This window comes from Scardinius erythrophthalmus (genome assembly GCF_964197995.2).
Source record: "Scardinius erythrophthalmus genome assembly, chromosome: 9".
Taxonomy (NCBI): domain Eukaryota; kingdom Metazoa; phylum Chordata; class Actinopteri; order Cypriniformes; family Leuciscidae; genus Scardinius; species Scardinius erythrophthalmus.
Window position 1 is genome coordinate 1351783 of NC_138229.1, and position 27706 is coordinate 1379488.

The window sequence follows — 27706 nt, forward strand, 5'->3', positions numbered from 1 at the left end:
CACATATTTTTTCCTGTTTATTTCTTCAATGTCGTCTAGTACGTCAGTGAACATTTGTGTGGATAAATGCAGTTCAGAGAAGAAAGTACATTAATAATATAATTCATAAATGATAATTACAGTAATAAAACAGTCTGCATTGGTATTGTTAGGAACAGAGAAGAAGAACAAATGTACACGTGAAGGAAAGGAGGCACCCGTGTTGCTCGGTCGACCGTTGATGACATCATCAGCACATGCGCGTTTGTTTTGGATGGAAGGATTAAAAATGATGACATTTACACTTTTCAATCGTTTTAGTAAAACTAAGATGGGGGTTTGGGGGGGGGATTCGCCTTCATCCGTCCTAATGAACCAGTTCATAACGTCCACTCCTCGACACATAAACAGCATGTGAACCAAAACAAACAAAGATGGAGTCGCTGGTCGGCCCGTCGGGGGGGTGATGATGATGATGATGATGATGATGCGGGCCAAACTTCGTCAACACCATCGATCGCTCGTGCCAAAACCGTTCGTCAGATCCGCCTTCGTCTACAGGATGAACTTTCCGAGGAAGAATCCGATGAAGATGGCGGCGATGACGACCAGGAGTGAAGGGAGCGAACTGGTTGCGGACTCTCGTCCAATCGGAGGCCTGGAATTGGTCGTCGCGTGTTCGCTGCGCTGGAACTTTCTCAGTCTCAAACCCTCGTCCTGATGACAAACACAAACAAAAACAGCGTTAGTTTATCCGATGAAGAGATGCATCATGGGATTAGGCCGGTCACCATCGTGTTCAGTTACAGAGGGAAAAACTCTTTCGGCTCCTATTGGAATTGCAAATATTATTCAACTTTATCCAGTGGGAGTCTATGGGAGCTTTCGCACCGGAGGAACATATTCATAGTTCCCGGATTTTGGCGTGTTCGCACCGCAGGAACAAGGAACTATTTTAGTTTTAGGAACTCCTTTTGGAGGAACTAATTGAGCTCCTACTTCAGATTCGAGTCTAAATCAGCGCTATAGGAACTATCCGTGACAAAATTCCATTCAACCACCAAAGAACCGCTGAAAGCCATACATAAAACCATAAAAAAAAAAATAATACACCAAAAACACCTAAAAGCACCCAAAACCACCTTAAAACCACTAAAAATCACCGGAAACCACACATAAACTACTCAAAACTATAAGAAACAAGTAAAAACCAAGTTAAAACAAACAAAAACTACCTAAAATTACCCCAAACCACCTCAAAACCATCAAAAACCACCGGAAATCATACATAAACTACTCAAAACCATCAAAAACGATCAAAAACCAAATAATAAAAAAATAATAATTCACCTATAATCACCTAGGACCACCTTGAAATCACCAAAAAAACACTGAAAACCATAAATAAACTACTCAAAACCATTAAAAAAAATACTAAAAATATTATTATTTTTTTCAAATTGAAATTGCGAATTGAAACTACGCCCGATGGAAACACGTCAATTTCGTAAAAACTCGCATTTATCGCAATAAAGTTTTTCCGCTCGCATGAGGAGGTGTTTCAGTCAATTCGAAGAAGGAATATTTCACAAAACTGCAATGGAAACAGTTTTTGCGCATTTGCAGGTCACCTGACGTAGATGAGGTGGTGTGTTTGGACAGAATACGAGACAGAGCTCTTTATTAAATTCATAAAAGACAAAAGAATTAGAGGAATAATGGATTCTAAACCTCAAATAAATCCCACAATCAAGACCTCGAAGCAGATCTGAGGGAGAAACACCCAGAAACTCCTCATATGAGCCGCTCACAGCATAAGGGTCGTTCCTCACCATTAATGCTTAAACACACATACATCTCCTTCTGTTAATAATAATGGCCAGTGCGGCGGCTGGGATATAGTACATAAACCTGCCAACGTCCGTTGCCATGGTTTCTGGAATGATTTTACTGATCGCGAGAGGACAAAATTAAGTTTTAGTGGCATAACATCGGTTAATGGAAACGCCGTCATTTCGCAATAGTTTTTTGTCGACATTTAAAATAAATAAATAAATAAATAAATAAATAAAAATCGCAAAAGTTTTGCGCAAATCTGTAATGGAAACATTATTTTATCTAATGATGTATTAGACAGATCGTAAACTAATGAACAGGAGAATGTGAGCACTGTGAGCTCAGTCGTCATCAGCGCCGTCAAAATAAACGTCCCAACAACGTCACTTCAGAGTTCCTACTGGCGGTGCGAATGCAACCAGGAAAACGTTCCTGCAGGAACCGCTAGTTCTCGGGGAAACACTGCTGGCTCGTTCCGAGAACTATCCGGTGCGGAATCCCCTTACGGCAGCGCTATGAACAGTAAGGAGGACAATGGTGTAAATTGGTACACTTGTAGTGATGGTAATGAATAGTAATCTGACCAACTTTGGGTTTTCTAGGAGCAACTCTATAGCGCCACCACTAGTTCAGAATTCACATTTGAAACAGTTATAACTTTTGAACATCAAAAGTTGTATCAAAAGTGCATCACCCAAATGCATTTGACCGGCATATGTCCGACTGACCGGTTAAAAACTAGCCTAGAGCGCCCTCTTGCTGTTAAACGCTAGCCTAGAGCGCCCTCTGCTGTTTAAAAACTAGCCTAGAGCGCCCTCTGCTGTTTAAAAACTAGCCTAGAGCGCCATCTGCTGTTAAAAACTAGCCTAGAGCGCCCTCTGCTGTTTAACCTGTTAACCGTTGCCAGAGCGCGGGCGCACTGAAGCGGTTTTTTTTATAAATAGTTCAAAGTTACTATCAGATTTAATGTTATACCTTGACAAACTATACATCATTAAAAAGATATAAGACTCAAGTTTCAGAATTTGACCACTATTGTATTCTGAGAAACTTATAGCGACAGTTATTTCTTAATTTGTGTCAGGAGTTATGAAATGAAAAAATGAGTCGATACCTTTGATATGAATTATGCGCGTCAGCCGCTTTCATTCATAAAAAAACTCCCGTGCCGTCGTCATGACAGCGATACACAAAACAACGTCCTTCCGGGCTTTTAGCTAAAAAATGTGCAGATTTGGAGAAATATTGATATATTCTCATAGGTTTACATCAGATTTCTATAGACAGGAATAATATTTATTGAATTTATACCCAAATGCGTCGATGTAATCATTATGAGCGTTTGTATACTCTGTTAATGTGTTTTCAATTCATACCAATAGCCTGAGGGCGCCCTCGCCGCCCTGTGCACAGTATTAGAACATGAAGAAGTGCCATAATCATGTGACAATCCAGGAAGCCTCGAACACACACACAGCTAACAACAGATCGCGCTGTAACTATGGCTGTAACATGGAGATACAGTCGTTTTGAAGACAATAAACATGTTTGCTATGATATTTGAGTTACCTGTGTTTTTCAAACCATGCCAGGTATTTCCATAATAATAGATTATATTTATAATGTAATGCTAATCTATATAGACTATCATTGTGCAGAACAGTATACAATAGTATATTTTCTGTCTGATTTTTTTATCTGAAGCCAAATTAGATCACAGAAAATTATTTAAAATACTCGATTTGCTTTATAAAGTAAGTTTATAAGCACAAACATGGTTTTAATCTCATAAATTGTCGTGTATTGATGGTGTGCTAAGCTAACATGCTAGCTAGCCCTAGGTGCACCTGCCACCTAGAAGTTATATTTTTATTATTTTTTGAATGCTTACTGAAATGTTTCTTTATTCAAGAAATGCATTTAAAACAGTTTAGAATGTAAGGGTGGACTTTGAGAAAAGAAATTAGTGACTGAAACCATATGAATAGCATGTGAATAGCCAGTCGTTAGTAACTAATGCAGACAAAAGAAATGCATATTTACAGCCATAACCAGGCTGGAGAGGTGTGAATGTGTGCAGGGGGAGACTGAGACTGAATGGGGCTCGTTTGCACCACAAAACAATAAAGACAATATACTGCATAGATGGTTAGAAGAAGACAATAAACATCAGTAGCATTTTAGCATCAAATCAAAATAAAGTCACATGACATGGTCTTGAAAAACATTTCACTAAATACAGAGTTTTGGACTTATTATCTTAAGATTTTAAACATAAAATGTTTAGACATGTGGCATTAGCTGTAGTGCATTTCTAGATTGCTCCAGGGCCAACTTCAATTTTATTTTCATGAGGATGTTTCATAAAAAAATAATTTCTAATAACTTTACAAAACTTTGAAGCTATTTATAACAATTTTTGTCCTTATGACAATAATTAATTCTACATTACAATAAACTGCCAGGTGTCAGCTTTCAAATGAGATCATACTTGTGCTTTTAGTACAAAGGGTTCATGAACTGTATCTGTTTCAGTTTGGGTATGTCATTTCTTGGGATTTTTCAAAAGTGGGGTTGCAGCTTAACAGGTTAAAAACTAGCCTAGAGCGCCCTCTGCTGTTTAAAAACTAGCCTAGAGCGCCCTCTGCTGTTTAAAACTAGCCTAGAGCGCCCTCTGCTGTTAAACGCTAGCCTAGAGCGCCCTCTGCTGTTTAAAAACTAGCCTAGAGCGCCCTCTGCTGTTTAAAAACTAGCCTAGAGCGCCATCTGCTGTTTAAAACTAGCCTAGAGCGCCCTCTGCTGTTTAAAAACTAGCCTAGAGCGCACTCTGCTGTTTAAAAACTAGCCTAGAGCGCCATCTGCTGTTTAAAACTAGCCTAGAGCGCCCTCTGCTGTTAAAAGCTAGCCTAGAGCGCCATCTGCTGTTAAAAACTAGCCTAGAACGTTATCTGCTGTTAAAAACTAGCCTAGAACTTTTTATAAATTAAAAATGCAATGAAAATACAAAAATACAGTTTGTTTGTCCTCGATGAGATCTTTATTACAAGAAGATCAACTTGTGGCAGTGAAACTGGACGTTCGGTAGACTTGAAGATATGCCCTGCGGTGCTCTAAAACAGCGAGCCGGCGTTCTTGAACAGAGACCCATGCATGGCCACTTCATCCGTTTTCTGTGATCGGATAGCTATCCGATCGTGAAAAGACCAGGTGTAAATGCCCTCCGAAACGCATTCGAGGCGGATTTAAACCCTATCGCTCAAACCACTTCAGGAGGAGATCTGAGACGCATTCCAGACGAAACTGGACAAGAGTAAATGCATCTGGTTGTTGAAACTACATATGTAAATTTGACTTATCCCAAAAATGCTAAGAAATAAACATGTGAGAGCGTTTTATAGGCCTAGGCTATATGTCATGTTATAGCCAGATATGACGGCGTTAGTGGAACACGCATCACCACAGATGAGCATCTATTCATCAAGCCAACGTGCAAACTATCGCAAATCAAAGTGAAAGTCATTCATCAACACACAATCATCTTCATTAAAAGTAAAGAACCGAAATGATCTTACCAGGGCTGTTGCCACAATATTGTTGCAGTCTTTGATTTAGAAATTATCGCTGATGATCAATAAAATGCAGCTCATATCAGTTGCTTTCGGACGTGCAACAATTTAAATGTGTAGCGCGGGAATTCAAGATCGGATTTATATCCGTTTTGCAAAAACACATTTATATGACCGGGTGTAAATGGAATCGTTTTGATAAATCAGATCGCTATCCGATCTGAGAAAACGCATGAAGTTCCCATAGAACTTCTGCACCAGTCCACTGATTTCTGTTGAGAAAGATAAGCATGTTGACATGATCTGGGATCAGACGCGACCGCAACCTGGTGACAGCCAGTCCAGCCGCCGAAAACACCTGTTCTGAGGGGACTGACGTTGCCGGGATGCACAGCACAGGTACCTCCGCGCTAAAATCAATTCCATTGCTTCAAGACTCACACTACGCAACGCAACCTGCATTAGATTAATCGATAACAAATAAACGAGATCGATGAAATTCTTAACGGTCGATTATCGATCGTCGATTAATTATGCCCATCCCTAGCACCCTCTGCTGTTAAAAACTAGCCTAGAGCGCCCTCTGCCGTTTAAAAAAAACAGCCTAGAGCGCCCTCTGCTGTTAAAAACTAGCCTAGAGCGCCCTCTGCTGTTTAAAACTAGCCTAGAGTGCCCTCTGCTGTTAAAAGCTAGCCTAGAGCGCCCTCTGGTGTTAAGAGCTAGCTTAGAGCGCCCTCTGCTGTTTAAAACTAGCCTAGAGCGCCCTCTGCTGTTAGAAACTAGACTAGAGCGCCATCTGCTGTTAAAAGCTAGCCTAGAGCGCCCTCTGCTGTTTAAAACTAGCCTAGAGCGCCCTCTGCTGTTAAAAACTAGCCTAGAGCGCCCTCTGCCGTTTAAAAACTAGCCACTAGCCTAGAGCGCCCTCTGCTGTTTAAAAACTAGCCTAGAGCGCCCTCTGCTGTTTAAAACTAGACTAGAGTGCCTTCTGCTGTTAAAAACTAGCCTAGAGCGCCCTCTGCTGTTTAAAAACTAGCCTAGAGCGCCCTCTGCTGTTTAAAACTAGACTAGAGTGCCTTCTGCTGTTAAAAACTAGCTTAGAGCGCCCTCTGCTGTTAAAAGCTAGCCTAGTGCGCCCTCTGCTGTTAAAAACTAGACTAGAGTGCCTTCTGCTGTTAAAAACTAGCTTAGAGCGCCCTCTGCTGTTAAAAACTAGACTAGAGCGCCCTCTGCTGTTAAAAGCTAGCCTAGAGCGCCCTCTGCTGTTAAAAGCTAGCCTAGAGCGCCCTCTGCTGTTTAAAACTAGCCTAGAGCGCCCTCTGCTGTTAAAAACTAGCCTAGAGCGCCCTCTGCTGTTTAAAACTAGCCTAGAGCGCCCTCTGCTGTTTAAAACTAGCCTAGAGCGCCCTCTGCTGTTAAAAACTAGCCTAGAGCGCCCTCTGCTGTTTAAAACTAGCCTAGAGCGCCCTCTGCTGTTTAAAACTAGCCTAGAGCGCCCTCTGCTGTTAAAAACTAGCCTAGAGCGCCCTCTGCCGTTTAAAAACTAGCCACTAGCCTAGAGCGCCCTCTGCTGTTAAAAGCTAGCCTAGAGCGCCCTCTGCTGTTTAAAACTAGACTAGTGCGCCCTCTGCTGTTAAAAACTAGACTAGAGTGCCTTCTGCTGTTAAAAACTAGCCTAGAGCGCCCTCTGCTGTTAAAAACTAGACTAGAGCGCCATCTGCTGTTAAAAGCTAGCCTAGAGCGCCCTCTGCTGTTTAAAACTAGCCTAGAGCGCCCTCTGCTGTTAAAAACTAGCCTAGAGCGCCCTCTGCCGTTTAAAAACTAGCCACTAGCCTAGAGCGCCCTCTGCTGTTAAAAGCTAGCCTAGAGCGCCCTCTGCTGTTTAAAACTAGACTAGTGCGCCCTCTGCTGTTAAAAACTAGACTAGAGTGCCTTCTGCTGTTAAAAACTAGCTTAGAGCGCCCTCTGCTGTTAAAAACTAGCCTAGAGCGCCCTCTGCTGTTAAAAGCTAGCCTAGAGCGCCCTCTGCTGTTTAAAACTAGACTAGAGTGCCATCTGCTGTTAAAAGCTAGCCTAGAGGGCCCTCTGCTGTTAAAAACTAGACTAGAGCGCCCTCTGCTGTTAAAAACTAGCCTAGAGGGCCCTCTGCTGTTAAAAGCTAGCCTAGAGCGCCCTCTGCTGTTTAAAACTAGACTAGAGTGCCATCTGCTGTTAAAAGCTAGCCTAGAGCGCCCTCTGCTGTTAAAAACTAGACTAGAGCGCCCTCTGCTGTTAAAAACTAGCCTAGAGGGCCCTCTGCTGTTAAAAGCTAGCCTAGAGGGCCCTCTGCTGTTAAAAACTAGACTAGAGCGCCCTCTGCTGTTAAAAACTAGCCTAGAGGGCCCTCTGCTGTTAAAAACTAGCCTAGAGCGCCCTCTGCTGTTAAAAGCTAGCCTAGAGCGCCCTCTGCTGTTTAAAACTAGACTAGAGTGCCATCTGCTGTTAAAAGCTAGCCTAGAGGGCCCTCTGCTGTTAAAAACTAGACTAGAGCGCCCTCTGCTGTTAAAAACTAGCCTAGAGTGCCTTCTGCTGTTAAAAGCTAGCCTAGAGGGCCCTCGGCTGTTAAATGCTAGCCTAGAGCGCCCTCTGCTGTTTAAAACTAGCCTAGAGCGCCCTCTGCTGTTAAAAACTAGCCTAGAGGGCCCTCTGCTGTTAAAAACTAGACTAGAGCGCCCTCTGCTGTTAAAAACTAGCCTAGAGGGCCCTCTGCTGTTAAAAGCTAGCCTAGAGGGCCCTCGGCTGTTAAATGCTAGCCTAGAGCGCCCTCTGCTGTTAAAAACTAGCCTAGAGCGCCCTCTGCTGTTAAAAACTAGCCTAGAGCGCCTTCTGCTGTTAAAAGCTAGCCTAGAGGGCCCTCTGCTGTTAAAAGCTAGCCTAGAGGGCCCTCTGCTGTTTAAAACTAGCCTAGAGCGCCCTCTGCTGTTAAAAACTAGCCTAGAGCGCCCTCTGCTGTTAAAAGCTAGCCTAGAGCGCCCTCTGCTGTTAAAAGCTAGCCTAGAGCGCCCTCTGCTGTTTAAAACTAGCCTAGAGCGCCCTCTGCTGTTAAAACTAGCCTACAGCGCCCTCTGCTGTTAAAAGCTAGCCTAGAGCGCCATCTGCTGTTAAAAGCTAGCCTAGAGCGCCCTCTGCTGTTAAAAGCTAGCCTAGAGCGCCCTCTGCTGTTTAAAACTAGCCTAGAGCGCCCTCTGCTGTTTAAAACTAGCCTAGAGCGCCATCTGCTGTTAAAAGCTAGCCTAGAGGGCCCTCTGCTGTTTAAAACTAGCCTAGAGCGCCCTCTGCTGTTTAAAACTAGCATAGTGCGCCCTCTGCTGTTAAAAACTAGACTAGAGCGCCCTCTGCTGTTAAAAACTAGACTAGAGGGCCTTCTGCTGTTAAAAACTAGCCTAGAGCGCCCTCTGCTGTTAAAAACTAGCCTAGAGCGCTCTCTGCTGTTAAAAACTAGACTAGAGCGCCCTCTGCTGTTAAAAACTAGACTAGAGGGCCTTCTGCTGTTAAAAACTAGCCTAGAGCGCCCTCTGCTGTTAAAAACTAGACTAGAGCGCCCTCTGCTGTTAAAAACTAGACTAGAGGGCCTTCTGCTGTTAAAAACTAGCCTAGAGCGCCCTCTGCTGTTAAAAACTAGACTAGAGGGCCTTCTGCTGTTAAAAACTAGCCTAGAGCGCCCTCTGCTGTTAAAAACTAGCCTAGAGTGCCCTCTGCTGTTAAAAACTAGACTAGAGGGCCCTCTGCAGTGAATGCTGCACAATCATGAACATAAATGAACAACTTTAAAGGAGATTTTCTCAATGTTTAGATTCTTGCGTCCTCAGATTCCAGATTTTTAATAGTTGTATCTCAGCCAAATATTGTCCTATCCTAACAAACCATACATCAATGAAAAGCTTATTTATTCAGCTTTCAGATTATGAATACATCTCAATTTAACAAAAATTTACCCATGTGAGCCTGTTTTGTGTCCCAGCCCTACACAATGGTGAGTGAGCAGTAAATGTGCATGTGACTCCTGCTTCACCTTAAGCTGGCGGTTCTCCTCGTTCAGCTTGATGGCCTCGGACTGCAAGCGTTTGCACTCCTCCAGAACCTTCTTCTTCTCCGAGTCGTCCAGGGCGGCGCTGACGGGTTTGGGTGGCAGCGACCCGTCCACTTTAGAGGAGTTTAGCACGCTAGCAGATTTAACAGGAGCGTCGACGTCGTTCTGGGGGAGAACGGGAACATACACATATATATAAAAACGAACTAAATAACTTTTTTACAAAAAAAAAAGAAACATCCCAGAACGTACTTAAGCTGGACTGTGACGCTATTTTCTTCTAGAAACAAACTTTGTTGCATTATTTTCCTGTTATCTCTGTAAAGCTGCTTTGAAACACTCAGTATTGTAAAAAGTGCTATATAAATAAAGCTTGGAAAACCTGGATATACGAGGAAGCCTCATTTAAAATGTCCGATTTCTAGACCTGTGATTACATATAAATATGCGTGTGATTATGTATAAGTATCTTTATAAAGGTGACTTGCCATGTTTCTCCTGCTGACCCTGCTGACCTTTGACCTACCCTACTAAAGGCTCTCTGGCCTGAGCACGTGTCCTGCCTGCTCTGACCCTTGACCTCTGACCCTGCAGTGCTCCGGGTTCTAACACTGGCTGTGGTGGGAATGTGTGGCGGCCGGTTGAACACCGGCGAGCGGATCTTCGTCCAGGCCAAAGCCGGAGTGGCACTGATCCAGTGGGAAACAGTCCTGGCCTTAGAGCGCTGGGACGCAACGGAGAAACAGGAAGTGATGCGCGTGTGTGTGTTTAGAGGAAAAAATAAAATAAAATCGCTCTAGGTTTGCTGTGCTTATTTACATTTATTCATTTTGTAAATGGTTTTATCTAAAGTGGCTTACAGGGTTATTATAGTTAGCTAAAACCATAAAAAAGTGTATTACTTGATATAAACAAACATGAACTGAAATGAAATAAAAAATACAAAAAAATTTATATAAAAATTATATATATATTTATTTCAGCTAGCTGTCAAAGCAGCATTCCTCATTTTCATTTAGTTTAACTTGAGGTACTAAAATAACTAAAACTGAAATAAAAATTTATAAAAAACTGTATATATATATATATATATATATATATATATATATGAAAAAACAATAATAAAAAAATAACAACACAACAAAAATACTAACGTTCAAATTAAAACATAAGATATAATAATAAAAACTAATTCAAAACAACAAAAAAAATGTATAGTAAATTTTTAAATATGCATATTTATTTTATCGCAATGATATTTAAATAACACTGATTATCTGTTGGGCTGCATAATTTGCCCCAAAATTGTGTGATTATATATGAATATGACTTTTTAATTATTCAACTTGTTATGAGATAATAATTATTTATTTATTTATTTTTTTAAAGAAATAATATATTTCACCATAAAATTAAAAATATGAACTAGGAAAAATCTATATATTTTTCCAATACTAATATTTATTCATTTTGGAACGTTAAAACAAAGCTTTTATTTATTTTGGCGGAAAACCGCAAGAATCTCTTAAAGCTCAACCGTTTATTTTCAAGCGTTTCTCATAACAAGTTGATGAATATGAATATGAGCTTATTTTGCAAGCTATTTTATGTGAATGTGTGTTTTATAAGCCGCTGTAGGTAAAAAAAAAAAAGTAAAATAACTAAAAGAATAGCGAAGTGCAGTAAACGGTACAACTATGTACGCTACAAACCATACAAACCAGGGTGTTTATGATTATGATATATTAAAATAGCATGATAACAAATACCAGATTGTAATATCAAGCAGCATAACACTGTTTATTAGAGCTTAAATTACTGGAATCGAGAGACACCGGAAACACAAACTCAGAGCAGATGCAGATATTAGTTACTCGCCTGTAAATGAACACATTTACGCGCTTCACTCTGAAATGTGCAGCGCATTTATTTATTTAATTCTGCAATCTGATAAATCTCTGTATTATTTCTATAAATCATGCAGCCCTGGTGTGTGTCAGTGTTGGTGAAGAGCATGCAAGCATTAAGAGTGAAAACAAAACTGCTCAAGTGTTATTGAAGATAACAAAAATGAAGAATCTCTAGTTACTGTAAAAAAAAAATTAATATAAAAGTGCTGTAAGTGGTTTCAGGCGTTTTGCTAACCGAAGCAAGAGAGCTTTAAGACATGCGCATATTAAATTAATAATGTACATTCCTACATATAAAACTCATTTAATGTGAAAATAAATCTGTACCTGTAAGACATTCAAATGCAAAACAGGTTTAAAATGTCTGTTTGTTTTATTCAATACTAATATATCAATATATATTACAAAATATAGCCTATATTCTAGCAAAATCTATATATTGAATGTGTTAAATAATGTTTCTAATTATATAAAAGGCCAAAACAGTGACGCATTTAGACTTTGAACACGCAGCGGTTGCATTTATTTTATCAAAGCTTTTGGTTTTACCATTTAAGACTTTTATCATCTCAAACTTAATTTTTTAAAATTGAATTTCAGGAAATATTCCAGGAAAATAAAATCACTTCCAGCACTTTAAAGATACGTGTGAATGTTCTGAGTCGAGCTCTTTCTGCTGTTAAAGCACAGCTATAACTCAGTTTACAGAAGCATGTAAGAGGGGAATCCACACGCTCTCGGCTCCTCCCTGTCGTCTCTCTGAACCACACACACACACACACACACACACACACACACACACACACACACACACACACACACACACTCACCACTTTATCGTTTTCAGACGGCAGCTCGAACACGCATCTGAGTTTGGAATCCATGAGCTCATCTGGTTTCGCGTCTTTCCACTGAAACACATGAAGAACAGGCAATTCATCAACCACTGGCGCGCGCACACACACACACACACACACACACGTTGTTTGACCCAATAAAACCAGACCCGAGATGCATGTACTACAGAAACATCCTCTTAACTTTTGACTTTCTCAGTGTTTAATAAACAGGACAGGATTTTTAGTTAAGATGTTTTTGTAATGAAAACTCTCTCACACACACTCACTTGTGTGTGGACAACCACTGCATTATTAATTAGATTTTTCTGACTTGATGTCAGGCTAAAACAAGGGAGCTAATGGCTGTTTGCTGCCATCAGCTGGTGTGAACATGCAGTTACAGCAGCCCTACACACACACACACACACACACACACACACACACTCTCTCTCTCACACACACACACTTTCTCTCACACAGTCTCTCACACAGTCTCTCACACAGTCTCTCACACAGTCTCACTCACTCACTCACTCACTCACTCACTCTCTTTCTCTCTCTCTCTCACACACTCTCTCACTCACTCTCTTTCTCTCTCTCTCTCACACACTCTCTTTCTCTCTCTCTCTCACACACTCTCTCACACACTCTCTTTCTCTCTCTCTCTCACTCTCTCACTCTCTCACTCTCTCACTCTCTCACTCTCTCTCTCTCTCTCTCTCTCTCTCTCTCTCTCTCTCTCTCTCTCTCTCTCTCTCTCTCTCTCTCTCTCTCTCTCTCTCTCTCTCTCTCTCTCTCTCTCTCTCTCACACACACTCACCAAGGCTTCTGTGTCTGCGAGGGTTCCCGGGGCGAAGATGGCCTGTACCATGAACTTGTGTTTGCTTTTCTCGTTGGGGTCGTAATCAAACGGCTGCAGCATAACTGAGACAAACACAAACATCAACAATATTAACCGCATTTCTAAACACTCTAGTAATACACACGGCCTGGACTAATCTGCACATAATTAAAACTCAAAACTATATTATTCTGCATAAGAAACAGTAAATAATCTAAATATGACAACAGTAAAAGCTCACATAACTAACTTTCTTCTGTGGAACAAATGGAGAGATTTTCAATCATAATGAAAGAAGTTTTAAAGCTTCAAAAAGAACAATAAAGCATCATAAAATAATGCTTCGTGCGAGAAAAAGTCAATATTCACTGCCGTATTCATGAGTTTATGAGCGAGGCACCGATGTCTGATTCATTCTTCTGTTCAATCACTGGAGAAAATCGATTCTGAATGATTCGCTCGCTGAAGTTTGACTCACTGAATCAATGATGGATGTTTGTGGATGATTTTCAGGAAATAACAGTTTAGCTCTGTGTCTGTTCTTCACACACATCCTGGAATGTAAAGCACGGGTCACATGCAGGGCTGGGCAAATACACATTTTTTGATTTTGTTTTTTTAAAATGTGGTCGATTCGATATCGATTCTCAAAAGACACGAATCGATCTTTTTTCCCAATGTACTTCCGCAAAAATTCAACATAATATCTGATTGACGTTAATCTTATAACCAGTGTAGGGGGTCACTCATTACAAGCAACCTGAGTTATGTAATCAGATTACTTTTTAAAGTAACTAGTAAAATTTACAACAAAATATCTGAGTTAGTTTTTCAAATAAGTAACGCAAGTTATTTTGTTTTCCCATTTAACTTTAAAAACTTTAGTGCATTGGGACGAAAATTGGTGCATGTCATCAAAAGCATTATCTGAGGCTACATGCAGAGTTTCGGCACAGCGCCACCTACTGGTCAGGAGATATGAAAAATGCCTCTTTTTGCTTATAACTTAAGAACGGTTTGCCTAAAAATCCTAAAACTGGTCTCCTAACTCAGTGCAGCATTTATTATAGTTTTAAATTTAGTTAACTATGATAACCCTGGCTAAAATGTGCCGTCGGAGAAGCACGAATTAAAGACCACCATCTTGGCCAACAATTTGGGCCCACCCAAACCATTTCGATAGAAAATGAATGTTCTTTTCTGGCTGAATACTTTGGGTCCTGTGCTATAACCCAGTGTCAAACTTCTCTCTCTCTCTTGATTCGACACTGAAGTGACTTAAACTGCAGTTCAGCGACTGGCCACAAGAGACAGGCTCCAAAAGAGAGTCAATCCCATAAACCCCCATGTTAAAATGCCCAACTTTACAGCATAAAAAAAAAAATATGTTTTTGGTCTATATAGCTAATTTTGTCCTTCATGACGACTGTGAGGGGGGTGAATTTTTATGCAACTCATCCATTTAAATTATATTAAGACTTAAAGTTCAGCCTAATTAAGGGCGTGGCCACTTGAGTGACAGGTGGATTGCCGCTGATGTCACTGCTAGCCGTTTGTCTGCTGTCTGTTAGCGTCACGTCACCTCAGCTAATCCGCGAGTGATGCGCTGCCAAGATGGCCGGCTCCGCCCACTTTGGGCTTCAAGAACGCTCTTCAGAAACACTTCGGGTGACGTCACACACACTACGCCCATGTTTCTGTACAGTCTACGGTTCTGACCTGAGATGGTGAGCGTGGCTCCGGGCTCGATGATCCCACTGTTGGGTCGTACGCAGTATCTGCGCGGTGCTGTGGTCTTCACTTTGAAACATACTTTCTTCTCTGAAGGATTCTTTAGCTTCAGGTTAGCAGTGACGACATCTGTGAAAGGACCTGAGAAGAGGAGGAGAACATCACAACAGGAACTCATGAACATTAGGGGTCACGAACATTAAGGGTCACGAACATTAGGGGGTCACGAACATTAAGGGTCACGAACATTAGGGGTCACGAACATTAAGGGTCACGAACATCAGGGGTCACGAACATTAGGGGTCACGAACATTAGGGGTCACGAACATTAAGGGTCACGAACATCAGGGGTCACGAACATTAAGGGTCACGAACATTAAGGGTCACGAACATTAGGGGTCACGAACATTAGGGGTCACGAACATTAGGGGTCACGAACATTAGGGGTCACGAACATTAAGGGTCACGAACATTAGGGGTCACGAACATTAGGGGTCACGAACATTAGGGGTCACGAACATTAAGGGTCACGAACATTAGGGGTCACGAACATTAAGGGTCACGAACATTAGGGGGTCACGAACATTAAGGGTCACGAACATTAAGGGTCACGAACATTAAGGGTCACGAACATTAGGGGTCACGAACATTAGGGGTCACGAACATTAGGGGTCACGAACACTGGGGTGCAACGGAACATTTTAATGCCTATATATATATATATAAATGCCTCATTCTATTCTATTCTATTTTGACCGATACCGATAACTCTTTATATTGGAAAAGCCGATAACCGATATATTGGCCAATAAAACGTATATGATTCTGAGAGCCTGATTACAAAAACACAAGTCTCACCATTAAAAGCCATGTCCTAAACACACAATTATGATGTTCTCATTTTAATGTTATGTAGCCGATATTACAGCACATGTTGCACTTTACTGCATTTTCCTTTTTTGGAATGATTCCAATAAGTTTAAGCAATTCAAAACCATCATGTTGAACATCTGAAGGAAATAATCCATTATTTATAATCGGTTCTAATATATCGACCAAATTTTCTTACGTGGGGCCGATAATGATAGCATTAAATACATGTATTGCCCGATATATCGTACATCTCTAATGAACATTCACTCAAAATATATGACATTTTCTATCGTGTTGTTCTGGGTAAAATAAAAAAAATCTATAAAAAAATTATAACACTATTCTGTACTTTTGTTTTTGCTTATTATATTATATATTTCTTATTAAAATAGTAATTTAAAGTTTTTATAAGCTTTATATTAAACAGTTTTCATATTACACATAATCAGGATGTGGAATAACATTGTTTAAAATAATGAATTTAAAGCTTTTTTAATGTATAATTTAGATTTTTCATCTGATTGATCAAAAAAAAAATCGATTATCAAAATAACAGTAAGTTGCAGCCCTACTATAACGCATGCATCTTAAAATTATGTTAATTAGGCTAATAAAAATTAACTAATGATTTTAATGTGTAAAAACAAAAGTTAATATCGCTTTCTTCATTTGTTAACAATGTTGCACATCAATTTTGACTAACTCATAATCTCACATCACCGCTTAAAGATGATAATAATAACTGAGCGAGTGTCATGAGAACAGAGATGCCGACACGTCAAACCGAGACGAGACTCGAACACACCGGCACAAAGACTCGTGTGTTTCAGACGCCTTATTGAATCATGTAATTCCTCAATTACCATAAAATCACAATTTACTGGCATTTCAGCTGCACTGCTTTAAAGGTCTTTTAAATAGAGCCATAAATCAATGACGCTGACCGTCATTAAACCTCGTACGACTGGAAGCACATCACGCCATACACTCCCACAATACACCGGGAAAACGCAACGCAGAGAAGCAGACCCTTGATCACAAAACCAGACACAAGTAGCACGGGTTATGAGGCAAAAGCCAACAATACACTATATGGGTCAATAATCGTGAGGATATTAATTAAAGATATTTGTAAATTTCCTACCGTAAATATATAAAACATGTATTTATGTGATGAATGCTGCACAATCGTCAACATAAATGAACAACTTTAAAGGAGATTTTCTCAATGTTTCGATTTTTTTGCACTCTCAGATTCCAGATGTTCAATAGTTGTATCATAACAAACCAAACATCAAAGCAAAGCTCATTTATTCAGCTTTCAGATCATTTGTAAATCTCAATTTAAAAAAAATTAAATTAAAAATTAAAATAAGCTAAAGTAACACTATTGTTTAATATTTTGTCACAACTTAATTTAATTGTGTTCAATCAACCTAATATATTTAAAAAACTGAAGTTTACTTAATTAATTTGTGTGAAAACTACATGAATCATTTTTGTTGACCACTAACTGGGCAGTGGATCTGTAGTTCCCAGCATGCTTTGCAAGGGACTGCATTAGGAAGGTAAATTTATGGATTAAAGTGTTTTTTCATGTGTTTTTCTGTAAATGGAAAGATGTTGTTAGTTAATGTTAGTGTTTAATATTCAGTTATGTTAGAAACTTAGAGGACTTTCTGTAATGTTTTTAAATTTTGTGGTTAGCGTTATGCAGAAGAGTGTGTTTAGTTTAGAGCTGTGGACACTCAGTATACACTACACATGCATTAAACCTCTTTCAAAAACCTGCATAAGTAATATTCAATATTACACTGTAAAAACTGGTTTTAATTATATTGAACACTAGTAGCTTCTATCATTGGAAATAACTGTAGAGTCAAATTAGCTAAAATTATAATTTTAGGCAGGGCAAACATTAAATGTGGTCAACCTGACAAAACTTTATCTAGCAGGAATGACTAAATGAATTTAAGTTCATACAACAAGATCACAATAAATCATTTCAAACAAATTAGATTTTGTTGGAAAAATGTAATTCATTTTCGTGGAAAAGTTTACTTCAATTTAATCAAGTTCGTTCAACATCTTATTTTATTAAGTGTGTGTGTGGTAAGTGATGTCACTGTGGTAAATGCAACTTTCATATTTATAGCAATCAAGAACACGGTTTAATTACTGCACTGGAGCTTTAGTGTGTGGGGATCCTGCTTTGAGTTGATCTATCACATCATGTGGTTTATTCCAGACCTGGTTTCACTCGTTCAGATGCCGGAGAAACCTTCTTCTGTGCAAAACATGTATTAGAAACATATGATCCATAAATGTGGAGGCTAATTATTCTTTATAACATCATCATTTAAACGATGTTAAAGTTGGCATGTGTGCTTGAAGCGCACTAAAGTACAAAGACGCAACAGAGACGGTGTCACGACGTTAGCAGGAGAAATTACATTAGCGGCGCGAGAAATAAAACCTCCGTTTGTGAAATAATATTGTTAAAATTATACAATTATCACCTGCTATCTGCTCACACGCTCTGATAATAAGAGCTTTGCAGGACTACACATTATTTTGATAATTGGTCAAAAAATAAATTTGTTAAATCTGATTCTGTTGCATAGACTTGAATGAAGATTAATACTTTGACAAATAGATATGAAAACATTGATATTTAATATTTTAACATAGGCCTATTTTTTGTCCAATTTTTTCGTTGCTTTAAACGAAAGAGTGGTTATTTTAATGGCTTGCATTTTTTAATTCAGATTCAGTAAAATTAATAAAAAATTCTAATAAAAAAAACGAATTTAAAATAAGAATTAAAAAAAAAATTTTTTTTTAGTAATCTTCAATTCGGTTTAATTAGCGCGATTTCATATCAGCCTATGAGCTTTATATTGGCCACTAGGGCTGGGTATTGACACAAATTTCACAATTCGATTAGATTTCGATTCACAAGCTTGCAATTCGATTCGATTCAATATTGATTATTTTGGATATCTGGACATGGTAAATTTAAAATCTCTTCACTAATGCTGTAAACTATGGGAGTCAGTGGTAGCCTATAGTCTTCATTAACCTACTATAATATTGAAGGTAAAAATTAACTGATTTGTATACAAACATTTAAATTACACTTATTTTTATAATAATAAAGTTATATGAAATGTAAACATTTAAATGGTGGCTGTCATAAAAACTTGCTAGATTTATTTAAACATGCATTAAATATTGAAGAACATTAACAATTATTATGAATATGTAATATGGTGCATAGCCTATATTTAGCAAAATGCTCCAGAGTTAATTGTTCTTGCTGACTGACGAGTTTATGGTCACTGGATATGGTTTTTCTGAGGTAAATGTGACGTTACATGACATTGTTTACTGACGTCTTTCCACGGTTGAAACACTGATTGGGCGATTCCATGTCACATGATACGGACTTCGATAAGTTGTACTCATCTTTTAACACACTTTCAGACGCTCACTCATGTTGATTTCGCGCTGTAACTGGTGTTATTAAGGCGGAGGAGAAGATCATGTGCTTCTCTAGAGCTGAGCCAGAGCGATCTCACGGCACAGCGACAAAACGCTATTTATGTTTTTGAATTTCGCAAGAAAATGGCCGTAATTTGAAATCTGAGACTTTGTTTCATATCAATAGTAACAAAGCACAAAGATTATTGTGATTTATTGGATGAGATGCGCGTTACAATGTTCCATTCATTTATCAACTGAGAACAGGATGACTAATCGACTCTCGGGATTTAAGAATCGATATCGTTACTCAGCCCTATTGTCCACCAGAATTTGCATGGAAATTAACGTTTATTTATATGACAGAAAACAGGACAATTTGGTACAACCAGCATCTCTCCTCAATCAAATCCCGCCTCAGCTTTTCCGCTGGTCTTTTGGATCAGATGAACGGAGATGACATGCAATTAGCCTTCAAAAGCCAGGATCTTATGACTGAGCATGTCACACATTAGTGGATTAGAGGAGTCCTGCAGGACCAAGCCAAGGAATGGACTTATTTTTGTAAATACCAGATGCTCGACCTTGGAAATTAGCTTCTGTTGAACTTGTGAGAAGGAGGATTGTTGTGCGCAACATGAGAAGTGAATAAACTCACATCAGAGAAGCATCGGAGGGAATCATAATCATGTCAAGGATGAGAGAGAAATCTAATCAAAATCGGTGTGACTTCGGGTCAAACATACGTTCATGATTCCTAATGGGAAGATTTCTTCTGTCCGATGCCAGACGACAATACCAGTTTTCTGTTCTTCTACTGTACATACAGTTATTCGTTTAAGCTCAACTACTAATGGAGCAACAGTTAGGATAGTTAAATAAATTATTGACATGTTTACATTAGATATAACCTGATAAATCAATGTTTTTCATGCAATTTTGAGCCTATTTTGCTTCCATAACATTACAGACTAGTAGAAAGAAAACATCCAAAATACGCATTTAAGTGTTTATTTTATTGCATCTATAGATTTCACATCTTTAAAGGCGGTGTATATTCTGAAGGTTTGCTCATTTATCATATTATATTAAAAACATGGTCAATTTTCTGATTTACATCCCAATGAATTATGAATCTGGCTTCATTCAATGTTCAAATTTCTAGAAATGTATGCAAATGCATATTTAATTAGATAATGCCTAATTTGCATATTTTCAACGTAACATTTCAGGAAACCTGCAGTATTGGGATTAATCAACCCGGCGAGTAGGGATGGGACGATTACCGGTTTCACGATAAACCACGATAAAATGTACTGACGGTTAGTATTATCGTTTAAAATTTAATTATCATTAAAACCGTGTTTGATTATCACGATTTTGATCCTGTTCAGGCAGCAACAGTCTGACGCAGGCGCAGCGCGCAATGTTTTTTTTTATTCAAGAAGGAATTGCGGAAGGCAGTGACCGTGTTCGGGAGATTTTTCAGCCTTAGAACCAATTCTGATGTGTGGTCATATTTTGGCTTTAACAAAAGTCCTGAGGGAAACTTAATCGAGGATGGTCACCCTGTCAGCAGAACATGCACAAGAAAAAGTCGCTGCAATAACTTCAGATCTGCCGAGTCGTCTTGTGACCATCACCGACTGTTGTATAGCGAACGCAAGGCAAGTTAACTTTGACCTCAATACCAAAACTACGTCTGGGAAATAATTGGGCATGAAATGTTGTTTTAAGTTGAACTATTTTATATCAATAAACGTGAAACTTCCGCAGTTGAGTAAAGTTCACATCAAGTGGCTTAGCCAAAGACGAACGAACAAGTTCAAAAAAGACTATTAAGAGTGACATTTAAGGGATAATAATTTATATTCATTATACACTTACTACACCGATTTTTTTTTTTTTACCACATAGGCTAATTACGGGGACATTGAATTGAGATGAATGTTTTCTTACCTTTTTATAAATCATGTACAGCGTACAAAGCAATCGTTCAGATAAGATGATCACAACAATATTATCAAACTCTGTAAACAACAAATCAACTCTTATTAATTTTCAATACAATTAAAAACGGAGACGCAAGACGGAAATTGTATTTGAATGAAACGAGAGAGCGCGTCCGTTGTGATACATGTTGTAACGTCTGTCAGAGAGTTTGAAGTCTGCCCAGATGAAGAATACATGACAGTGCAAATGAACTAGTAGTTCCACGAGACTTTTATAGATGTTTCCTCTCAGTTAAGCACACTCTTCACATACATGTCGAAGAGCGAATGTTAAAAGGGAAAAGAAAACACTCTAAAACACGCAACAAATCAAAGTGGAAGTAAACACATTATAATAAAACAACGGTCAGCAGTAGAGCAGTCATCTTCCTCTTTGCGCGAGTAATCTCACTCTCACTGTGCGTGCGCGCTCACATAAAAACAGCATGCATACAATAATGTAGGCTACACCATAGAAGTAGTTATCTTAAAGGCACATTAACATTCATGTCATGAACACTACTTAACACTAGGTGGCCGTTAAAATGCATGTGCGCGGTCTTATAATGCGTTGCTATGTATTAATTCATTATAAGGAGGGAAATGCTTTAAAAAGTGCATAGAGCTGCTTGTTTTATTTGTTGTTTGTTGATTTTCAAATATAAAACTTGTTAAAATGTCTTCAGTGTGAGCATCAACTCTTTTTGAACACTTTCATCTCGTTTTAACAAAACCGTGATAATATTGATAATCGCGATAATTTTGGTCACTATTATCGTGATATTAAATTTCCATACCGTCCCATCCCTACCGGCGGGAACGCGTGGATAAACCGTACATGAACACATGGAAAATGTCTATTTCAAGAGCATCACACTCCAACCAAACACGATGCCAACATGTGATTTATGCAGTTAATAATCCAATAACCATTAGAGATGAACAGATATTTAATGCATTTCGCTTCCTCAAAACACAATCCTTGCTCTCGTCTCCCAAACATTTCCTCCTGCATAATCTGTTTTTTTTCCTTCTTCTTTTCGCCGCAAATCAGCGGACAGACAAATTGGATCACAAATCTTCTCGCTTCTAAGGCCGCGTGTCCCCTAGCCAGCTAAACGCCTAGCTGTGGGCGCTTGAGCGTTTTGGCAGCGCAGCATTTTTTTCTTTGCTTGTTATGATACGGAATATCCGCGAAAGTGTTACTAGTATCTCATTTCACACATATTTTGTTTCTGTGTTGATTCTGTATTAAAATGTCGATACAATGTAACGTATTTTCTTTAGCTCTTGTTTTAAATTATTTTGTTCTGTTATTATGCTTGTTGTTGTCGTCTGTTGACATCGTACAAGTGGAATGTGGCGGCTGGTCGGTGTGATATTAGTCCCGCCCTCCTCCACTGTGATTGGACGGTTGGGTAAAAAGTGACAGTGATGAGCGCTGCGTTTTACCCAAAGTTGAACATTCTTCAACTCTCGACGACCTGTAAAAAACCCTGAGTGCTTCAGCGTAAAAAAAAAAAAAAAAAAAAACGCTCAGCGCCTCGTAACGTTTTAAAATGGCGGCGCTCCCATTGAAAACAATTGAAAATATACGCCAGCCACGTGAAAAAACACGTTGGTGGACACACGGCCTAATAGATGCTATAATTTTTAATAACAATTTCAGTCTCACATGTGATCTTGTGTTATTTCCTTATCACTTCTCGCGTGTGTTTGATTGTGAAATGTAGTTTGTGGATCAGACAGAAGTTGTCAGCGATTCTCTTGTAAAGTCGTGCGGTGTGAAACCCCATCGTGTGTGTGAACACAGCAGTGGCTGAATGAGAAGAACAGTGGCCCGACTACTGTGAAAATCGTGTAGTGTGAACTTGGCATAAAAATTACAATTTAGGGCGTTTTCACATCTGAAGGTCCGCACCAAAGTTGTTGTTGATACATTTTATACATTCGATAAGTTTTGGTTTGGTTTCACATTGCAATTATGCGAGCGCACTAAAGAACTTTACATGACACACTTGCGTCATCATCTCTGTGGGCTGCATCTCGACATTGATTGGTTTGTGCGTCTGACATCAGCGTGTTGTCAATTCGGCGGGTAACTTTTATGTTATCGATTTGTTTTTGTTATTAGGAAGATTTTATATTCATCAAACTAAATGGAGTAACCATCCTCTGGAAGCTCGTTTACACCACAAAATAAAAAAAATAAAAAAGCTAATTGCAACCTTTTAATCTCGTAATTCTGACCTTTCTTTTTTTTTGCTTGCAATTCAGAGTTTATACCTTTTGTCTCAAATTTGTGAGAATTAAACTGGAAATTGAGAAAGAAAAAAAATTCTGACTTCTTTCTTAGAATCATGAGATATAAACTCACAATTGCGAGAACATGACACTAAAATAACACAATAAAAATTCGTTTAACAACATGAAAACCCTACACAATGTACATAAATAATACGAATGAAATGAAATGTGAGCTGTCCCACTGAGGATTCTGGGATTGACAATTTACGGTTCTTCAGAGCAGGAGCTTCTGACAAAATGTTAATTGCAGTCTAAATATTTAATTAATTTGAATTGTTTTCTTGTTAATCGGGTTGAATGAATGATTCAACGACTCAGTCAGGACTCGTTTCATTACTCGAATGAATCAGCGTTTTTGAACGAATCTCTTGAATTAACGATTCAATGGAAAGTAGATTTGTTTTAATTGTATCGCCACCTACTGGCGTAACAATATAATAGCGCTCTTTTAACGATCAATCGCTCTAAAGTGAATGTTTTCGTTCGCTGAAATAAATACAAAAAATAGAAAACTAAACATACTTACTGAAATACTGAAAAAGACAATAAAACGGATTATAACAAACTGATTTAGTCTTTGCTGTGGTATTAAATTTCCAATTAAGAATAATGAAATTCTTCAGGTATTAACGACTGAAGTTATGACATCTTGATGACCCTAAACGACAGCACCGCTACCAGATCAGAGGAAGTTCAGGAGGAATAAATAAAGATCTGTTTCTAATCATAATCTCATGCTGCCACTTACTGTCAGCAGAACTTGCCCAAAAAAACATGATTAAGATCTTGAACGCAGGTCTCGAGAGTCCGGCCGTACGTCAAACTCCCTGCCAAGACGCCCAGACACTTTATCTCAGGCTCCAGAACCTCACCAAAGTCTTTCTCATGCAAAGACGTTATTAATAATTCAAAGGCATAACCCAAAATCAAGCAGATCCTAGACTACAGTTTACAAGTGTGGGGTCTTTAAAAGAAATTAATATTTTTATTCATGAAGGATGCATGAAATTGATCAAAATAGACATTTATAATGTTACAAAAGATTCTATTTCAATTAAATGCGGTTCTTTTGAACTTTCTATTCATCGAAGAATCATGACAAATAAAATATGAAGCAGTTTTCAATATTGATAATAATCATAAATGTTTCTTGATCATCAAATCCTCATATTAGAGTGATTTCTGAAGGATCATGTGACTCTGAAGACTGGAGTAATGATGCTGAACATTCAGCTTTGATCACATGATATAAATTACACTTTACTGTATATTCACATAGAGAACAGATGATTTACATTACAATAATATTTCATAATTTTTACTGTATTTTTGATCAAATAAGTGCAGTCTTATGATATAAGAGACTCTTTCAAAGCATCAACAAATCTTACCAACCACAACCTTTTAAACAATACTGTTGTATCACAACATCTGGTTCAATGCAAAAAATTACACAATTAATTGCTAAAATATCGCAATCTCAATTCAAACACACCTGCGATTTTATTCCTAAATGACAACGATTCACCTTTAACTCTTAAACTTCTGACAGAACCACACCAGAACATTCAGATCTGCGTTCTGACCCAATAATCAGGTTTTCAATCCTTTAGATTGAGTTATATTATTATTCTCATGCGAGGAACTGGAAAAGACCCAATTTATACTGTAAAAAATAAATATTATAAATGTGTAAAATATAAATTTTGTTCTATTCACTAAAGTACTGTACTGTGTATTATTGATTTTTATATTTGTATATTATATAATATTAAATATCATATTACATTATATTTGTATATATTTTTTGGTTATTTTTACAATTAATTTTAATTTGTTCATCGTTATATATTTTATTAATTTATTACTATCTAATTTTTACTTTAATATTTGCTATTTATGCATTTATTTTATTAATTTATTCATATCAAATGTGTATTTTTAATCTATTTTTTTTTTACACCGTTTCTCTAAACATATTTAGAATATTATAATTAAATGTTAAAATTATATCTGAAATTTTGGGGAAGTATTATTGATAATTTATATTTAAGTTATTTTATGTTCTTTCTAACTCATTAAAGTACTGTTATAGTACTGTGTTTATTCATTTATTTTGATTTAATTTATATTTATTTGTTTATTTATTTTAATGTAATTATGTATTTATTTATAGCTTTTATTATTTGTTTACATTTAAATGTTATTACACTTTTTCTGTAAACATTTCCACATGCTTTCGGGAGTTTGAAGAGTCCAGCACTGAATCGCGTCTCAGAGTCCGACTCAGATCAGGATTACAAAGCCTACATCTGACGAACACCGTTGAGTATTTCGCCATTAAACAAGTCAATTTAATTGAGTTTTGGTTGATCATCTGTTCCCAGAGTCTCACAAAACAGACTCCAGAACGTCTTCGGTTACAATCAGCCGTATCACAGCATTAGTTACTCATTATCCAGGACGCCTCAGAGAACAAACACAGACCAACTATCGTAAAAACACTCCCAAATATAATCCCACCTATACATGAGCCGCTCCATTAATTATGGCGTATTGGAGCAGATACCGCGGTACATAAAGGTAATAATCCATTCCTATGGTACTATGACCATCTGATACTGTACGAACTCCTGTACAGTGTTGTATCAGCTGGGAATGTCATGGTACTTTGAGATATACCATGGTATTTACAGTATAAGGTACTGAGGTTTTCAAACTGGAGTCTGGAGACGCCGGCTGTAAACAAATGTGAAAAAAAAAAAAAATCATAAATATAAATAATACAATTATTAATTATTTTAAATTAAAATTCTAAAAAATATTACTCATTAATTAATCTATTAAGACTAATTAAATTAGATTAAAATAAACAAAAATTGATAAATGCATATATAAATAAAAAGTAGATTAAAATTAAATAAACAAATAGGCCTAAAGATATACATTTAAAAATAAATAAACAAACCCAAACATTTGACTGGAATAAATAATAACATTGAAATAAATAAGTTCAATTCAATACACGTTTATTTGTATAACGCTTTTGACAATACACATCATTTAAGTAAATAAATAATTAATCTATTAAACAGATTAAATTAGATTCAAATTTGATGAATATAAATAAAGAAAAAGTAGATTAGAGTAGATTAGTAGAAAGTAGATTAAAATCAAATAATACATTTAACAGTATTACTATAGTGAGAGGAAAAAATAAATACATTTATGTTCATAAGAGATAAATGACTTTTAAATTTTAAGATGGTGCCATCTACAAGATTGGAAAATAAAGTACTACGGTATAATATGACGAGAGAAGCTATCAGATGGTAAAGCTACTGTACTTTGATATATACCTTCGTAATAAAATACCTTCACTACTCCATAAGGAAGTACCATGGTACATTCCAAAATAAACATGGCAGTACCATGGTACCTGAAATGAATTGAGTTTCTTTTAAAAGTACCATGCACATATTTTGGTTTATAATGCTATATCATACCGAAGTACAACGGTACAGTAACAGTACTTTAATTCAAAGGTTTTTCTTCATTAACGCATCCACGTAAGCACTGGACAGCTACATTTCTGCATTTGTTCCCTTAAAATGACGTGGCAGTGTTAAACAAGCCTGACAAACGAATCCAAACCGACACCAGGTCCAGTCGCCTCCCTGCTGACTGTGTGTTGTGAGACCGGGACGCGCGAGCAGGAGCGGCCGCTTGTCAGTTAATCGAGCGCGGGGATCCAACGCGGCCCACACCGCTTTTCTGCATAATAGCGTAACAAACCCCGCTTACAGTTTACTAAACCCCACTGAATGTCAGCGTTACTCCCTTACCTTTGAATTTCAGGTCGTTCGGAGGGTCTAAGACGAGGATTTGCTCCAGTTTGGACATGTTTCTGGCCGGGAAGGTGACGGTTGGTTCCGGAGGTCAATCCCAAACCCTTCCACTGAGTCACTCAGTGAGCGCGCCGGCGGCGGGAGTGCGCAGCGCGTTCCCACATGGACGCGCGGGGCGGTCTGTTCGCGTTCTGTTAATCCATCGTCGTTGTTTTTTTGTTTTTTTTTTAACTAAACTCGATTTGTTAAGTCCATATTGGTAAATAAATTCAATATAAGCTGTAATTTCGGCCCCGTGGCCTTTGGACCGAGAACATTCTCCCAGTTAAACGTTTTAGAAAGTCAAAATTATTGACATACTAATTCATAATTTAGAATAAAAGTCAAAATGATGACTTAATTATTTTTTTTTTTTTGGCATACTAAGTCTAAATTG

At 38.0% G+C, this 27706-nt stretch overlaps 1 protein-coding gene across 1 annotated transcript; it reads right to left on the reverse strand.

The window, feature by feature from the left end:
- Positions 1-27614, reverse strand: vapal (VAMP (vesicle-associated membrane protein)-associated protein A, like). The gene is made up of 6 exons (XM_081374033.1): positions 27268-27614; positions 14757-14909; positions 13017-13120; positions 12188-12268; positions 9430-9612; positions 1-696 (listed from the first exon to the last, which is right to left on the reverse strand). The coding sequence occupies exons 1-6, from the start codon at positions 27323-27325 to the stop codon at positions 535-537; spliced, it is 741 nt and encodes a 246-aa protein (XP_081230159.1). The 5' UTR covers positions 27326-27614; the 3' UTR covers positions 1-534.
- Positions 27615-27706: the final 92 nt, after the last annotated feature.

What these genes read in the sequence shown, in the direction of transcription:
- vapal (XM_081374033.1), bottom strand. Translation starts at nt 27,325, where the DNA reads ATGTCCAAACTGGAGCAAATCCTCGTCTTAGACCCTCCGAACGACCTG. An exon ending in GAACGACCTGAAATTCAAAG is followed by an intron (nt 14,910 to 27,267) that starts GTAAGGGAGTAA and finishes TCCTCTTCTCAG; the next exon opens with GTCCTTTCACAGATGTCGTC. An exon ending in AGCCACGCTCACCATCTCAG is followed by an intron (nt 13,121 to 14,756) that starts GTCAGAACCGTA and finishes TGTTTGTCTCAG; the next exon opens with TTATGCTGCAGCCGTTTGAT.